Below are 17,431 nucleotides of genomic sequence, written 5' to 3' on the forward strand. Positions count from 1 at the left end.
GTGGCATGGGGTAGAATTAAAGATGATAGATCAAAGTGAATGATGTGGGGATAGAAAACTGCTATTCTATCTACTAGAATAGAGTAGACTACAAGAAATGTTGGAGATGTACTGAAATTGTGGAAAGGGCATTTTTATATTCTGAAGGGCTAAATGTTGGGGGGTTAATTTGTGACCCCCAAAATTATAATGTTCATATAATAAAACCTTTCAAAGTATTATAATTTCATTGCTCACTATTATTCTTATCATCAGGAAGTGCAAGTTCAATTGAACATAATGAAAGATGTGCTATTTAAGAAAGTTCAGGAATTACAGACTGAGACAATGAAAGAAAAAGCTGTCTTATCAGAAATTGAAGGAACTCGTTCCTCTCTAAAGCACCTCAACCATCAGTTACATAAACTGGATTTTGAAACCTTGAAGCAGCAAGAAATTATGTACAGTCAGGTAGATGATACTCTTAATTAATATCTTCCTTATTGATTTGTTATAGTTGCGGTGGTCAGGATACTGCAATGTCCTGAAAAAAACAAAGATTTTGAAAGCACTCTTGGAGGGATAGATGGATGCTGAAGATGGGGTTTCATGTTTGGTCAGTAGTAGGGTAAGGGAGCCTTAAAAACTATTTTTTTTCTTGATTTGAAATAAACTGGTAAGAGGATAGACAACTCTAGTGAGGGACAGCCATGCTTTAAAGGAACATAGGGCAACTGGGCCTGGACTGAAATAAAACAAGGAGTGAGATATATGAGACCTGGAAAAATGGAGTCTTAGCTGTGCAAACAGACATCCCGCCCCGACCCCTAGACTGATAGTTTAAAAGTATTTTAAAAGTTTTTCTTATTTGTTCTATTCACAGATTCTGTCTCATGAAGCCTTAATATGACCCCTCTCTACACCTTAATTTCCCTGTCTAATGTATTCTTAGTTTCTCAAAATTAAAGATGCTAAAGTATTATTTAAGAAAATAATTCATTGGAAGTTCGTTAAATTTGAGCCATTTGTGGCTAACAATTCGTGACTCCTTTTGTGTATCCCTTAGAAAATGTACCCTCGAAAATCCATGTCCTTGTAAATCCAGTGGATTTACTGCAGTTGCATCTTAGTAGTGGGGGAAATACCTTCCTAGCTGACTTCTTATATTTTCAGAAGATTACTTACTTCTATGTCACTATTATGTACCTTGGTTATTGAAGAATAGTTTGCTATTTCTCCGCTTAGAGTTAAGAAGGATTTTATATTATAAATTATTGAAGGATTAAAGTGACTTTAGTAAATGATGACACCTAAGACTAAACTTATAAGAAAGTGTTTATTGTGTTTTTACATTTGTAGAAATGGTTTTAACTTTGTTTGTCTTTACTATCTTTTTTTAAAATGTGTAATAGGATTTTTACATTCAACAAGTGGAACGCCGAATGTCACGATTAAAAGGAGAAATTAATTCTGAAGAAAAACAAGCTCTTGAAGGAAAAATTGTTGAACTTAAAAAGACATTGGAAGAGAAAAAATCTACATTTGGCCTTTTGGAAACACAGATCAAGAAGCTTCATGTAACTTAGTCAAAATACTTTTGATGCTTTAAATATCCTAGTCATTAGTTACTCTGTTTTAAGTCAACATGTTCCTAAGACTTTACTTTGGATAGGATGATTGCCAAGTTACCTGCATATATAACAAACGTATGAACGAATGTTCATGTTTCTATACTGACTATGAGAGAGAATATAACATTACTATTGATTATGCATTTAATATATTCCAAGTATATTACATGTCTTTAGCATTTCATTTAATCTTTATCAGTGTCTTGTGAGGGACATATTATTATTTGTGTGACAGATTAAGTAAATTGTCCATGGTTACACAACTAGTATGTGGAGAGCTAGGATGTGATCCCTGGTCCATCAAAATACTCTTAAATAGTACCATGATTTAAAACATTGATAAATTCCATTTTTGATTTTGTTTTTTCCAGATAACTTGATTGCCCTTTATCACTGAAATGACCCTTTATGGGTCATCTGTTGTTGTTATTCATATATTTACTTGGTAACAATATTTTGAATGACTATTTTGTTAATAAGGTAAAAATGTTCTTCACCTTTGAGTATTTTAATGTTTATGGTCATATAAAACCTGTATTCAGGGAACCTATGTAATGTAAAACCTATGTTAAAATTTAACTGGAAAGTAAGAGTGAAGGAGTGAGATCATGGATCTGAATGGGATGAGAACCCCAAAGAATTTGTCATTTACAATTTGAAATGCTTGTGTTGAGTGTCCTCTAGTGGTTATAAAAAGAATTGCTCTGAATTCCTTTAGGCTACCAAGGTGAAAGTGAGCTCTTATTTTGTAAAACAAACAAACAAACAAACAAATAAATATTTATTTTAATATATTTTTTAGTTAATATATAGTATAGTAATGATTTCAGGAGTAGAACCCAGTGATTCATCACTTACGTATAACACCCAGTGCTCATCCCAACAAGTGTCCTCCTTAATGCCCATTACCCACTTAGCTCATCCCCCCACCCAACACCCCTCCAGCAACCCTCACTTTGTTTCTCTGTATTTAAGAGTCTTATGGTTTGCCTCCCTCTCTGCTTTTATCTTATTTTTCCGTCCCTTCCTCTATTGTGCTCATCTGTTGTGTTTCTTAAATTCCACATATTAGTGAAATCATGTTATTTGTCCTTCTCTGATTGACTCATTTCACTTAGCATAATACATTCTACTTCCATCCGTATTGTTGCAAATGGCAAGATTTCATTCTTTTTGATCACTGAGTAATATTGCATTGTCTATATCTACCACAGCTTCTTTATACATTCATCAGTTGATGGACATATGGGCTTTTTCCCTAATTTGGCTATTGTTGATAGTGGAAATGAATTTTTAAAGATATTAAAGCTAGTTAGCCTTCTAATGAAGGTTTGCTCTTCTAAATAGTAGCATGACATTGTGAAGTCATTCTGCATTACTTCTCCCATCCCACTCCATCTACTCTTTTGCATAATAGAAACAAAGTCCTTCTCGTTGAAAATCACTTTCAGTTAAAAGTTTTTCATTCTAAAAGTTAATTTTATGAAATGACATGTTTATAAAAAAATTCTTAGTGTCTTACTACAATCTTAGGCATTTAAAAAAATTTTTTTTTGAGAGTGAGACAGAATGTGAGTGGGGGAGGGGCAGAGAGAGAGGGAGACACAGAATCTGAAGCTGGCTCCAGGCTCTGAGCTGTCAGCACAGAGCCCAACATGGGGCACAAACTCACAAGCTATGAGATCTTGACCTGAGCCAAAGTCAGAAGCTTAACTGACTGAGCCACCCAGATACCCCTACAATCTTGGGTTTTGATTTCTCAGAGAAATATAGGTAATGAGAAAGGCATAGGAAGGAGGGAGAGAGGAAGAGAAAGAAAAAGACAGAGGGAGAGAGAAATAGAACTACATCTTGAAACTAGAATGTTTTTGCTTTAGATGCCCAGACAGGACTGAGACCACTAACCTTGTTCTGAGCTCTGGGTGAGTGGAGAGATGCAAACTGTTATAAAAACAGTAAGCTGGTATCTGGGAATGTGTGACACAGTTAAGCATCTACTGGAATTAGATCTTTTCTAGCATTTTTCTCTCTAGCAAGATGTGATTATACATGTAATTAAATAATAGTGATAATACCTGACATTTCTTTGTGTCAAACACTGTTGTATATACCCGTCGACAGTAACATCTTTAATCTTCACAGGGAAGAAGGTGTTGTTACCATCTCTATTTTAGAGATGAGGAAACTGAGGAAGAGATTACCCACCAGGGTCAGATGACTAATGTGTAATTGAGGCCATCTGATTCTAGAGCTTGTGCTGTTAACAAGACCCTATGGTTTTTAGACTGTTAAGGTTTATACCTTCTGTGACTTGGGTTGAATCAAATAATTAACTTCCTCCTCATATTTCTACCCATAAATGGCAATTATTCAGTAATTCACGTTGAACCATACATACTATTTCCCAGAATTAGAACCTAAGCCAAATCAATAAAATCAATAGGTGATAAAATGAAAATGTTTCTATATGAATATATCCATGTATATTATATTGGAAACATTAGAATGTGAAGAGTGAGATTTAAAAACCCAATTATCATAAATATTCAATGGAGCATATAATTTAATGTAAGATATGTTTAATAGTATGTGCTTAATGCTATTTAAAATATGTATTTATGTACCTTTTCCCCCTTTTTACAGAACGATCTTTATTTTATCAAGAAGTCACATAGTAAAAATTGTGGTGAAAAACAGTCCCTCATGACCAAAATAAATGAACTAAACCTTTTCAATGACAGATCAGAGAAAGAATTTAATAAAGCCAAAGCTTTGAAACAGGTGCAGTAAAATCATATATGCATATATTAAAAACCACATGTTTTAATACTAATTATAGAAAAAATTTAAAATATATCAAATTATAAGGAAGTAAACTAAGTCATTATAGTACCTGTATATTAGAGAAAGTGTTAAAGTTATATTATTTCCTTTCAGTCTTTTGAAGAAAATTGGCTTTATATATATTATAAAAAAATTGAAAATATATGATCTCTTTCCATGTATGTCTCCAAACATTAAATATTCTTTTAGTATTCTTTAAAAATTATTTTTAAGGGCTTTCTACAGGTTATTGCATGAAGTTACCATAATTTAGTTAACTGTCTCCTGTTTTTTGGATACGTGTTTATTTCCAATGTTTGGTCATTCTGTTATAGTAATCTCAGGGGTGCCTGGCTGGCTCAGTTGGAGCATGTGACTCTTGATCTCAGGGCCATGAGTTTGAGTCCTACATTTGGTATGGAGCCTACTTAAAAATATTCTAAAAAATATAAAAACATAAATAGTATTATCATATACCATGGATATATATCATTGCATAATTGTTCAATGAGTTCCTTAGGGAAAATTTCTAAGTGTATAATTATGGTCCAAAAAGAATGAATATTTTCAGTGTCTTGAAACTATTTTCAAGCCTATTGTTTTCTAGAGGATTCAGTTAATACTCCCACCAACAGGGTGTAAGCATTCTGTTGCATTCACCACCAGTAAGCCTAGATATTATAATTCATAACATTGTTGCCAGTTTGATGGGCAGACATGGTATCTCATTGTTTTAGTGTATATTTTTTAAATTGGTGACACGTGAAAACATTTCATGATTAAACATAAAATTTAAAATATTTATGTTTAAATAAAAATATTTAAAACATTTTTTCTATTATGATATATTCCATTATCTTTCTTTTTTGGATCTCTAGTTTATTATCTTGGCCCATATTACCATTAGGAGATATATCATATATATATATGTATATATATACACACACACACACATATATACACATATATATATATATACACATACACACACACATATACACACTTTTTTAAATGTTTATTAATGTTTAATGTTTATTTTAATGTTTATTTTGAGAGAGAGAAATAGAGAAAGAGAGAGACAGCATGAATGGGGGAGGGGCAGAGAGAGAGGGAGGCACAGAATCCAAAGCAGGCTCCAGGCTCTGAGCTGTCAGCACAGAGCTCAATGTGGGGCTTGAACCCATGAACTGCAGTATCATGACCTGAACCTAAGTCAGACACTCAACCAACTGAGCCACCCAGGTGTCCCAGGAGGTTTATATTTTTAAGTAGCTTTGCAAAAGACCTTCATACGTAAAAATATTAACTCTGTCATAAATATTGTCAATATTTTTTCCATTTATGTTTACATTTTTATTTAGGTTTTTGACATTAAAAACTTAAAAAAAATTTTTTTAATTTATTTTTGAGAGAGGCAGAGACAGGGCATAAGCAGGGGAGGAGCAGAGAGAGAGGGAGACACAGGTCTGAAGTAGACTCCAGGCTCTGAGCTGTCAACACAGAGCCTGACATGGGGCTCAAACTCACAAACCATGAGATCATGACCTGAGCTGAAATTGAACACTTAACCAACTGAGCCACCCAGGCACCCCATTAAAAACTTTTCTTGACATCAAATATTTAAGTGTTTTTCCCTGCATAATTTTTATGCTTAGGAACTTCTTTATCATACTAAAAATCAAACAAATGTTTACTATTCCAGTAATTGCATTGGTTTCATCTCTTACATTAAGTTTTTCGTGCTTCTGGAATTTATTTTTGGTACATTTGAGATGTATGGATATAATCTTTTCTCCAACTGAAAAGCTATGTTTTGAAATAATAAAGTCTTACATTCAGGAGGGTTTGTTTCTATTCTGAAAATTGATCTATTTGTGTATTCTTGTATCAATCCCCTATCCATGACTGAATTCTTCAGAATAAAAATTTTTTACACATTATTTTGTGAGATTTAATTTAGAATATAAATGTGCTTCTCCATAGGGCTTTACATATTTCCTAGATTGTAAATTTCATTTTTAGGAGTGACTTCTTTCTTTTTTCTTTTAGTAAAATTTAAATTTCAAATTGAAATATAATAAAAGACTTGAAATAACTATAACCCTTTTCCTAAAATAAAAAACGAAGAAAAACCATCACTCAGAGCAATCTAAATTTAATCCTACTTATCTTGGTCAGCGGTCAAATTAGAAAATGTTGTATTTTCAAGTTTGACTTTTGTGGCGATAAGAAAAAAATTTTGGTTTGGGTATAACATTAATTATTTCAATATCTGACAATTTTGTTGTTGATAGGATTTGATGATAGAAGACAACCTTTTAAAACTTGAAGTTAAGCGTACTCGAGAAATGCTTCACAGTAAGGCAGAAGAAGTACTTTCTCTGGAAAAAAGAAAACAACAATTACACAGAGCTATGGAAGAAAGAATCGAAGAAATTAAGGTTCATAAAACAATGCTTGCATCACAAATAAGATATGTTGATCAAGAACGGCAAAACATAAGGTGATAATTCTAGTTTTAAAATACTGCTAAAAGTTTTTGAAAATGTATGGCTGACGTTAGAAGAACTGACTGGATGTTTATCTTCTTGTTTGAAAAGGCTTTTAATATACAGAGCATATTTTAGTCATAAATCTATGCTTTTTCCTCTCTCTCTTTTTTAGAAAATTAATTAATTATTTAATATACATCCAAGGTAGATAGCATACAGTGCAACAATGATTTCAGTAGATTCCTTAATTCCCCTTACCCATTTATCCCATCCCCCCTCCCACAACCCCACCAGCAACCCTCTGTTTGTTCTCTATATTTAAATCTCTTATGTTTTGTCCCCCTTCCTGTTTTTATCTTATTTTTGCTTCCCTTCCCTTATGTTCATCTGTTTTATATCTTAAATTCCCCATATAAGCGAAGTCATATGATATTTGTCTTCCTCTGGCTGGCTAATTTTGCTTCTCATGATACCCTCCAGTTCCATCCACGTAGTTGCAAATGGCAAGATTTCATTCTTTTTGAATGCTGAGTAATACGCCATTATATGTATATACCACATCTTCTTTATCCATTCATCTGTCGATGGACATTTGGGCTCTTTCCTGACTGGCTATTGTCGATAGTGCTGCTATAAACAATGGGGTGCGTGTGTCCCTTTGAAACAGCATACCTGTATCCCTTGGATAAATGCCTAGTAGTGCAATTCCTGGGTCATAGGGTAGTCCTATTTTTAATTTTCTGAGGAGCCTCCATACTGTTTTCCAGAGTGGCTGCACCAGCTTGCATTCCCACGAGCAGTGCAAAAGAGATCCTCTTTCTCCACATCCTCGCCAACATCTGTTGTTGCCTGAGTTGTTAATGTGAGCCATTCTGACAGGTGTGAGGTGGTATCTCATGGTGGTTCTGATTTGTATTTCCCTGATGATGAGTGATATGGAGCATTTTTTCATGTGTCTGTTCGCCATCTGGATGTCTTCTTTGGGGAAGTGTCTATTCGTGTCTTTTGCCCATTTCTTAACTGGATAAATTTTTTGGGTGTTGAGTTTGATAAGCTCTTTATAGATTTTGGATATTACCCCTTGATCTGATATGTCATTTGCAAATATCTTCTCTCATTCTGTCGGTTGCCTTTTAGTTTTGCTGATTGTTTCCTTCACTGTGCAGAAGTTTTTTTTTATTTTGATGAGGTCCCAATAGTTCATTTTTGCTTTTGTTTCCCTTGCCTCCAGAGGCATGTTGAGTAAGAAGTTTCTGTGGCCAAGGTCAAAGAGGTTTATACCTGCTTTGTCCTCGAGGATTTTGATGGCTTCCTGTCTTACATTGAGGTCTTTCATCCATTTTGAGTTTATTTTTGTGTATTGTGTAAGAAAGTGGTCCAGGTTCATTTTTCTGCATGCTGAGATCCAGTTTTCCCAGCACCATTTGCTGAAGAGACTGTCTCTGTTCCATTGGATATTCTTTCCTGCTTTGTCAAAGATTAGTTGGCCATATGTTTGTGGGTCCATTTCTGGGTTCTCTATTCTGTTTCATTGATCTGAGCGTCTGTTTTTGTGCCAGTACCATACTCTCTTGGTGATTACAGCTTTGTAATATATCTTGAAGTCCGGGTTTGTAATGCCTCCAGCTTCGGTTTTCTTTTGCAAGATGTTTTGGTTATTTGGGGTCTTTTCCGGTTCCATACAAATTTTAGGATTGTTTGTTCTAGCTCTGTGAAGAATGTTGGTATTATTTTGATAGGGATTGCATTGAATATGTAGATTGCTTTGGGTGGTATTGACAATTTTAACAATATTTGTTCTTCCTATCCATGAGTATGGAATATTTTTCCATTTCTTTGTGTTTTCTTCAATTTCTTTCATAAGCTCTCTATAGTTTTCAGTGTATAGATTTTTCACCTCTTTGGTTAGGTTTATTCCTAGATATTTTATGGTTTTTGGTGCAATTGTAAATGGGATCGATTCCTTGATTTCTCTTTCTGTTGCTTCATTGGTGTATAGGAATGCAACTGACTTCTGTGCATTGATTTTATATCCTGTGACTTTGCTGAATTCATGGATCAGTTCTAGCAGTTTTTTGGTGGAATCGTTTGGGATTTCCATATAAAGTATCATGTCATCTGTGAAGAGTGAGAGTTTTACTTACTCCTGGCCAATGTGGATGCCATTTATTCCTTTGTATTGTCTGATTGCTGAGAATAAGACTTCCAATACTATATTGAATAACAGTGGTGAGAGTGGACCTCCCTGTCGTGTTCCTGACTGTACGAGGAAAGCTCTCAGTTTTTCCCCCATTGAGGATAATATTAGTGGTGGGTCTTTCATATATGACTTTATGATCTCAAGGTATGATCCTTCTATCCCTACTTTCTTGAGGGTTTTTATCAAGAATGGATGCTGTATTTTGTTAAATGTTTTCTCTGCATCTATTGAGAGGATCATGTGGTTCTTGCCCTTTCTTTTATTGATGTGGTGTATCACACTGATTATTTGGCAGATATTGAATCAGCCCTGAATCCCAGGTATAAATCCCACTTGTGGTGAATAATTTTTTTAATGTATTGTTGTATCCAGTTGGCTAGTATCTTGTTGAGAACTTTTGCATCCATGTTCATCAGGGATATTAGTCTGTAGTTTTCCTTTTTAGTGGGGTTTTTGGTTTTGGAATCAAGGTAATGCTGGCTTCATACAATGAGTTTGGAAATTTTCCTTCCATTTCTATTTTTTTGGAGTAGCTTCAAAAGAATAGGTGTTAACTCTTCTTTAAATATTTGGTAGAATTCCCCTGGAAAGCCATCTGGCTCTGGGCTCTTTTTTTGGGGGGGGGAAGGGGGTAGATAATTTGAATAGTAATTCAGTTTCTTTGCTGGTTATGGGTATGTTCAAATTTTCTATGTCTTCCTGTTTCAGGTTTGATAGTTTCTATGTTTCTAGGAATTTTTCCATTTCTTCCAGATTGCCCATTTTATTTGGCATATAATTGCTCACAATATTCTCTTATTATTGTTTGTATTTCTGCTGTGTTGGCTGTGATCTCTCCTCTTTCATTCTTGATTTTATTTATTTGGGTCCTTTTTCTTTTTGATCAAACTGGCTAGGGGTTTATCAATTTTGTTAATTCTTTCAAAGAACCACCTTCTGGTTTCATTGATCTGTTCTACTGTTTGTTGTTGTTGTTGTTTGTTTCCATAGCACTGATATCTGCTCTAATCTTTATTATTTCCTGTCTTCTGGTTTTGGGTTTTATTTGCTGTTCTTTTCCAGCTCTTTAAGATGTTAAGGTTAGGTTGTATCTGAGACCTTTCTTCCTTCTATAGGAAGGCCTGGATTGCTATATACTTCCCTCTTATGACTGCCTTTGCTGCGTCCCAGAGGTTTTGGACTGTGGTGTTATTTTCATTGGCTTCCATGTACTTTTTAATATCCTCTTTAACTTCTTGCTTAGCCCATTCATTCTTTATTAAGGTGTTATTTAGTCTCCAAGTATTTGTTATTTTTCCAAATTATTTCTTGTGATTGATTTCGAGTTTCATAGCATCATGGTCTGAAAATATGCACAGTATGCTCTCAATCTTTTTGTACTTGTTGAGGCCTGATTTTTGTCCAAGTATGTGATCTATTCTGGAGAATGTTCCATGTGCACTAGAGAAGAATGTGTATTCTGCTGGTTTAGGGTGAAATGTTCTGAATATATCTGTTAAGTCAGTCCGGTCCATTGTGCCATTCAAAGCTGTTGTTTCCTTGTTGATTTTCTGTTTAGATGATCTGTCCATTGTTGTAAGTGGGGTGTTGAAGTCCTTTACTATTATGGTATTATTACCAATGGGTTTTTTTATGTTTGTGATTAATTGCTTTATATATTTGGGTGCTTCCACATTTGAAGCACAAACATTTGAAGCATAAATGTTTACAATTGTTAGATCTTCTTGGTGGATAGACCCCTTAATTATTATATAATGCCCCTCTTCATTTATTGTCACAGTGTTTATTTTAAAACCTAGATTGTCTGATATAAGTGTAGCTACTCTGGCTTTCTTTGGTGACCATTAGCATGATAGATGGTTCTCCATACCTTTACTTTCAATCTGAAGGTGTCTTTAGGTCTAAAATGTGTCTCTTGTAAACAGCATATAGATGGATCTTGTTTTCCTATTCATTCTGTTACCCTATGTCTTTTGATTGGAGTGTTTAGTCCACTGACATTTATAGTGAGTACTGAAAGTTACAAATTTATTGCCATTATGTTGCCTGTAGAGATTGGAGTTTCTGGTGGTGTTCTCTAGTCCTTTCTAATCTTTGTTGCTTTTGGTCTTTTTTTTTTTTTTTTTTTTTCATTATTTCTCCCCTCAGAGAGTCCCCCTTAAAATTTCTTGCAGGACTGGTTTAGTGGTCAGGAACTCCTTTAGTTTTTGTCTGGGAAACTTTTTATCTCTCCTTCTATTTTGACTGGCAGCCTTTCTGGCTAAAGAATTCTTCACTGCATATCTTTTTCTGATTCAGCACATTCAATGTATCCTGCCACTCCTTTCTGGCCTGCCAAGTTTCTGTGGATAGGTCTCTTGCGAACCTGATCTGTCTTCCCTTGTAGGTTAAGGTCTTTTTTCCCTTTGCTGCTTTCATGATTCTTTCCTTGCCTGAGTATTTTGTGAATTTGACTATGATATGCCTTGTTGATGGTCAGTTTTTGTTGAATCTAATGGGAGTTCTCTGTGCTTCCTGGATTTTGATATCTGTGCCTTTCCCCAGGTTAGGAAAGTATTCCGCTATGATATGCTCACGTAAACCTACCCCTTTTTCTCTCTCTTCATCTTCTGGGACCCCCTAAGATTCTCATGTTATTCCTTTTTAAGGAGTCACTGAGTTCTCTAATTCTTATATCGTGCTCTTTTGCCTTAGTCTCCCTAGCTTTTTTTCTGCTTCATTGTTCTCCATAAGTTTGTCCTCTATATCGCTGATTTGCTGCTCTCCTTCATCCATCCTTGCCGCTGTGGCCTTCATTTGAGATGCAGCTCAGTTATAGAATTTTTTTTTTATCCTAAGTAGCTTTTACTTCTTTTATCTCCACGGAAAGGGATTCTAATCTATTTTCAATGCCAGCTAGTATTCTTATTATTGTGATTCTAAATTCTGGTTCAGGCATCTTGCTTGTATCTGTGTTGATTAATCCCTGGCTATCATTTCTTCCTGTTCTTTCTTTTACGGTGAATTCCTTCCTTTTGTCATTTTGAAGGAAGAAAAGGAACTAATAAAGTAAAAAAAAAAATGTTTCTTAGTTAAAAACAAAACCACAAAGTCAAATAAAGGATGCTGGATCCTCGGTATATTTTGGTCTCGTTGAAAGAAGCTTGATAGATTCGAGTAAAAAGGGAAAGATAAGAAAAGGGAAAAAAAAAAAAAGAAAAAAAACAAAGGAACACGTTTAAAAATTTGAAAAAATGAATACAGTAAAACAGGATAAAATAAAATGATGAAAGTAAAATAGAATTTAAGAAGTTTACAAAAAAGTAAAAAATATAGTAGAGAAAATTTAAAGAAAGATCTTTTTAATAAAAATGAAAAAAATTAATTTTTTCTCTTTCTGTATTCAAGAATAAGAAAAAGAAAAAGAAAAAAAAAAAACAATAGATGGACCAGCAAACAGAAAGAAATATGATTGAAATTACATCCAGTGTCCCCTAGAAGTCAAACTATGAAGCACTTTATAGTCTGTAAACTTAGCAAGAGGAGAGACTTGTGGTGTTCCTCAAGAGCATAGTTGGCTCAGTAGGGTGGGACTTAGTGTAACGGCTCCATTCTCCATTAGATGGCGCTGCTTAGCTTACTGGGGTGGATTGTTGTGGCATGTGTAGGTGTGTATGTGCATGCCCAGGAGGGTTGAAAATGGCATCACCCAGCTACTCAGTTTCTAGTTTCAGAACTCTGTGCTCTTCCCGGCTGCAATCAAGCACCCCTCCTTTGTCTTGGTCTTCCATATACTCCCCACTTCTATACTGTACATGACCAAGCTGTCAGGCTGCCAGGCAGTACCTCCCACCTGACTTTTATCTCAGATGGGGCTCTATTTCCCAACCCCTCACTTCTGAGGGACCGTGGCTTTGACCCACTCAGACCCTCTGGGGGAGGGTCTCACTGAACAATGGCTGGGTGCTGGCTTGCCCCCAGGGATGTTCTTGAGACCGCACTGCTGCCAATGCCCAGAGACTGCAGCTGGATGCCAGCCTGCCCCAGAAAATGTTCACTCACTCGTGTAGCAGCAGTGTTTCAGGGATTATGGTAAATCAGAACGCACTTCTGGTGCCAGGATTCACCCTTAACGTCCTTGTTCCAGCAACAGTGAATGTGGTTATTCTCTAGGGCCTTTGCCTGTGGGGAGGCTGCACAGTCTCTACCAAATGTCCTCCCAGCAGAAGAACTGCCACTCCCTGTGTGGCCTGAGGACCCCTTGGACCTCTCTGTGTTCCTGAGGATTTGCCCTTCCCACCAGAGCACTACCACCTATCCAGCTGTGAAGTTTCAGACTCTGCACTCCCCTTGTTTATAAAGTCTTAATGAAATTTAAACCCTCTCCTTTCTCCCTTTTTTGTTTAGTCCTTTGGGCTGTTTCCGCTCTTCCACCTTCTCTCCAGCTGCTTTGGGGATTGATTTTCCATACTCCAGTTGATTTTCCATACTCTCCCCCTATTTCTATCTTCTTTCCATAAGCAAAAACAGCTCCCTGCCCTCCACGGCTTCTTTTTCCCCAAGTTCAGCTCTCTGTGTAACCTGTCAAGTTCTGTGGTTCAAGTTTTGCATATTGTTTTCTTAATCCTCAAATAAGTTTTGTAGGTATGCAAGATGGTTTAATGTTGATCTGGCTGAATTTCAGGGATGAAAGATGCAAAATAAACTTCCATGCTCTTCCAACGTCTTGGCCTCTCCCTCTTCTCTCTTTCCTTTGACTCACCCTTCATTCTTTAGATCATCCTTTTTACAATGAGATCACTAATTCTCTTGGAACTGATTTTTGTGTATGGTTTGTGTTAAGAGTTCAATAACATGTTTTCCTTTATGGATACCCAATAGCTGCATTTATTGAAACATTTTAGAGGTTTTGCATATATTTTATAAAAAAAGATTTATTCCTAGTTACGTGCTGTTTTTAAAAATGTTTCTGTCAATGTTATCTCCTTTTAAATTATTTCATTTTTGGTTTGTTGCTGGCATTATAAGAAATACAGTTGATTTCTGTGTATTAAGAATCCAGCAACTTGCTTAAACTTTTATTAATTCTGATAGTTGATCTGTAGATTCTGATTTCTAGGTATTTCATTCACATCATTTGCAGTGACAGTTTTGTGTCTCCCTTTACAGTCTTATAACTTCTCTTTCTCTTGACTCACTGCCCTTGTTATCTAACTTTTAGATCAGTGCTGACTAGCAGTGGTGACTGCAGGTCCCCTTGTCTTGTGCCTGATTTTGAAGGCAAAATGTTCATTGCTTTATCATTAAGTATGAATTGTAGAATTAAAAAAAAATACTCGTTAGAAGATTATGGGAGCACCCATCTATTTTCATTCATTGCTAAGAGGTTATTTTGTTTCATCAAAAGTGGATGTTGACTTTTGTTATGTGCTTTTCCTGCATTCATTGATATGATGTAGCTCCTTTAGTCTGTTAATATAATTAAATATACTGATTGCTTTTTCAAAGTTCAAACAACATTACATTCCTGGAATAAACAAAACTTGTCTGCCACATACTACATTTTGTATATATCTAGATTTTGTTTGGTAACATTTGTACACAATTATTGCATCCATGGTTATAATTCTCCTTTCTCTATTGCCCTTGTCAAATCATCAGATTATTAAGGTTATGCTGGCTTTCAGAAAATAATTTTGTGTGTTTCTTATTTTTCTATAGTCTGGATAAGGCTGTGAAAGAGTAGAATTATATCTTTCTTGAATTTTCAAAGATCTTACCAGTAAAGCCATTGGAGGCCTTTTTTAAAAAAGATTTTAAACTGTTGGTTCAATTTATTTATTGACTATAGGACAGTGCGTATTTTTTATTTATTCTTGAGTCAGTTTTAGTAAATTATATTTTTCCCTAGGAAAAATTTCCATTTCATCTATATTTTCAGTTATTGCCATAAAGCGTTTGCTGTATCATTTTATTATTATTTAAAATTTTTTTTAATATTTATTTTTGAGAGAGAGAGATAGAGCGTGAGTGGTGAAGGGGGCAGAGGGAGAGGGAGACACAGAATCTGAAGCAGGCTCCAGGCTCTGAGCTGTCAGCACAGAGCCCAACATGGGGCTCGAACTCACAAACTGTGAGACCATGACCTGAGCCGAAGTCAGACACTTCGCCACCCAGGCGCCCAGATTTTTATTATTTTTTAATAGCTATAGTGTTTGTAGCTTTTCATTCCTGGTAATGGTTATTTGTGACTTCTCTGTTTTAGGAGGAATCATCTTTCTTATAGTTAATGAATGTTATTACTGTTTGAAAAAGAAATGTTTCTTGATTTTTTTCTATTGTGAATTCATTTTCTATTTTATTAGTTGCTGCTGTCACATTTATGATTTTTTTTCTTCTATCTTTGTGGGTTTATTTTGATGTTCTTTAACTTTGTGAGAGTGATGGTTAGCTAATTATAATTTTCATCTTGAAGGCTAAAACAAGTTAGCTATCTCAAACAATTTTTTTCTTTAAGGGCTAAATAGTAAATATTCTAGGTTTTGTGGGCCATGTGGTCTCTGTTGCAACAACTCAACTCTGTCATTGTAGAGTGAAAGCAGCTATAGATACTAAGAAAATAAATGAGCGTGGATGTGTTTCAATAAAACTTTTGGATGCTGAAGTTTGAATTTCCTAGAATTTTTACTTTTCATGAAGTATAATTTTCCTCTCAATTTTTTTGGAATAACTTTACATTTAAAAATGTAAAAGCCATTCTTTGCTCATGGGCAGGCAGGATGTTCTGCTGACCCTAGATTTTTATCACTGAATAGTTCATATTCCATTGCACACATCTACCCCAATTTATGTGTACATTTACCTATTGATGAACATTTGAGTTAGTTCTTGTTTTGGCTATTACAGATTAGGCTTTATGAATATATGTTTTCTTGGTATGAATATATACTTCCTTTTCTCTTGAGTAAATACCTAGAAGTGGATCATATGATAGGTATTCTTTTTGTCTTCCCTGTCTTTCATTGGCTTTACTGAATTTTGTTTTTCCTTTGTTTCCTCTTTTATTGTTTGGAATATGTACATTCTAATTTTAATATTTTTGTTGGTTATTCTTAAATTCAAAAGAAACTTTAACCTTCCCATTTCTCTGTGAATACTGAAGATTAATTAGCCTCTGATTTTTTTCATTCATAAAAGAGATAAGACCTTAGCATCTTTTATTGCTATATTTCCTCTCTCCAACTTTCACGTATTGTTGAAATCACCAATTATAGTTTCAGGTTATTATTTATTGTTTTTAATATTATGTCTCTATTTTTATAGAACTCCTTTGTCATAACTTGCATTAAACTGTACAGTTGCCAGCAAGAATTTCAATGTAGCTATATACTTTTTTTGATTTAATATTCTTTCATGTATCCTTTGTCATCCTATTTTCTGGATTCTCATTTCATTTCTCTGGAGTATGTTTTGAATTATTTTCCAGAATTGATGTTTTCTGAAATTTTTGAGTTCTTGCATGTTTAAAACATATTTATTCTACTCATATTTAAATTACAGTTGAACTTTGAAAGCATTGTTTTGTATTCTTCTAGATGATAGTGTTGTTTATGAGAGGTTTATCAGACTAATTCATTTTATTTTGTATGGTGTCTGGTTTTTGTTTGCTTTCTGAATAGATTTGGGACACTCTTTTTATCCTTAGGGTTTAAGAATTTCCCTATGTGTCTGGGTGGTTCTTTTCATTTTTTATTTTTGTTTTTTCATTTTTCTTGTTTGAATTTTGGTGAACTCTTTCAATTACTTCATTAATGCTTTTCTTCAGGTCAGGAAAATATTTTTCTACTAGTTCTCTAATTTTTTTCTCATACTACTCTCTGTTTTCTGATTTGTTGGCTCATTTTTAGTGGATATCGGTCTTCTTAGATCTGTCTTCTGGATTTCTTAATTTTACTCTCATTTTAAAATTTCTGTTCTTTTTATTCTACTTTTAAAGATAGTCTCATTCTCTGTCTCCCTCTCCACTTCCTTTTTGCCTGCTCTTCATTCTCTGCCCCTCCTCCTCTTTCTCTCTAGATCACTGATTTAATCTTTCTTATTTACTACAATTAAATTGAAAAGGGAAAACTATTTGCAAGGATTTTTGTTCCTTCATTGGTCCTTTCTTTTCATACTAGCCCATTCTTGCTTTATGGATAGTTTTGGATCCAAATTCTCTCATCTTTTTGAGACACTGGGATACTTTGAAAGTTCTCTTTTGTCCCATGCATTATTTTTGTATCTCCTAGGGTATGTTCTGTGTTTGCTCATTTTGTTCTTTTCATTTA

At 34.7% G+C, this 17,431-nt stretch overlaps 1 protein-coding gene across 1 annotated transcript in view; it reads left to right on the plus strand.

Moving 5' to 3' along the window:
- The window catches only part of CCDC39 (coiled-coil domain 39 molecular ruler complex subunit), a 49,991-nt gene that overhangs the window by 21,169 nt on the left and 11,391 nt on the right, over window positions 1–17,431 (plus strand). Inside the window, exons 10-13 of the mRNA XM_060639288.3 lie at window positions 256–450; window positions 1,392–1,556; window positions 4,254–4,391; window positions 6,728–6,936. Coding sequence (XP_060495271.3) covers window positions 256–450; window positions 1,392–1,556; window positions 4,254–4,391; window positions 6,728–6,936 — 707 coding nt within the window. The remainder of the gene's footprint in view (window positions 1–255; window positions 451–1,391; window positions 1,557–4,253; window positions 4,392–6,727; window positions 6,937–17,431) is intronic.

This window comes from Panthera onca, chromosome C2, assembly GCF_046562875.1.
Source record: "Panthera onca isolate mPanOnc1 chromosome C2, mPanOnc1 haplotype 2, whole genome shotgun sequence".
Lineage (NCBI taxonomy): Eukaryota > Metazoa > Chordata > Mammalia > Carnivora > Felidae > Panthera > Panthera onca.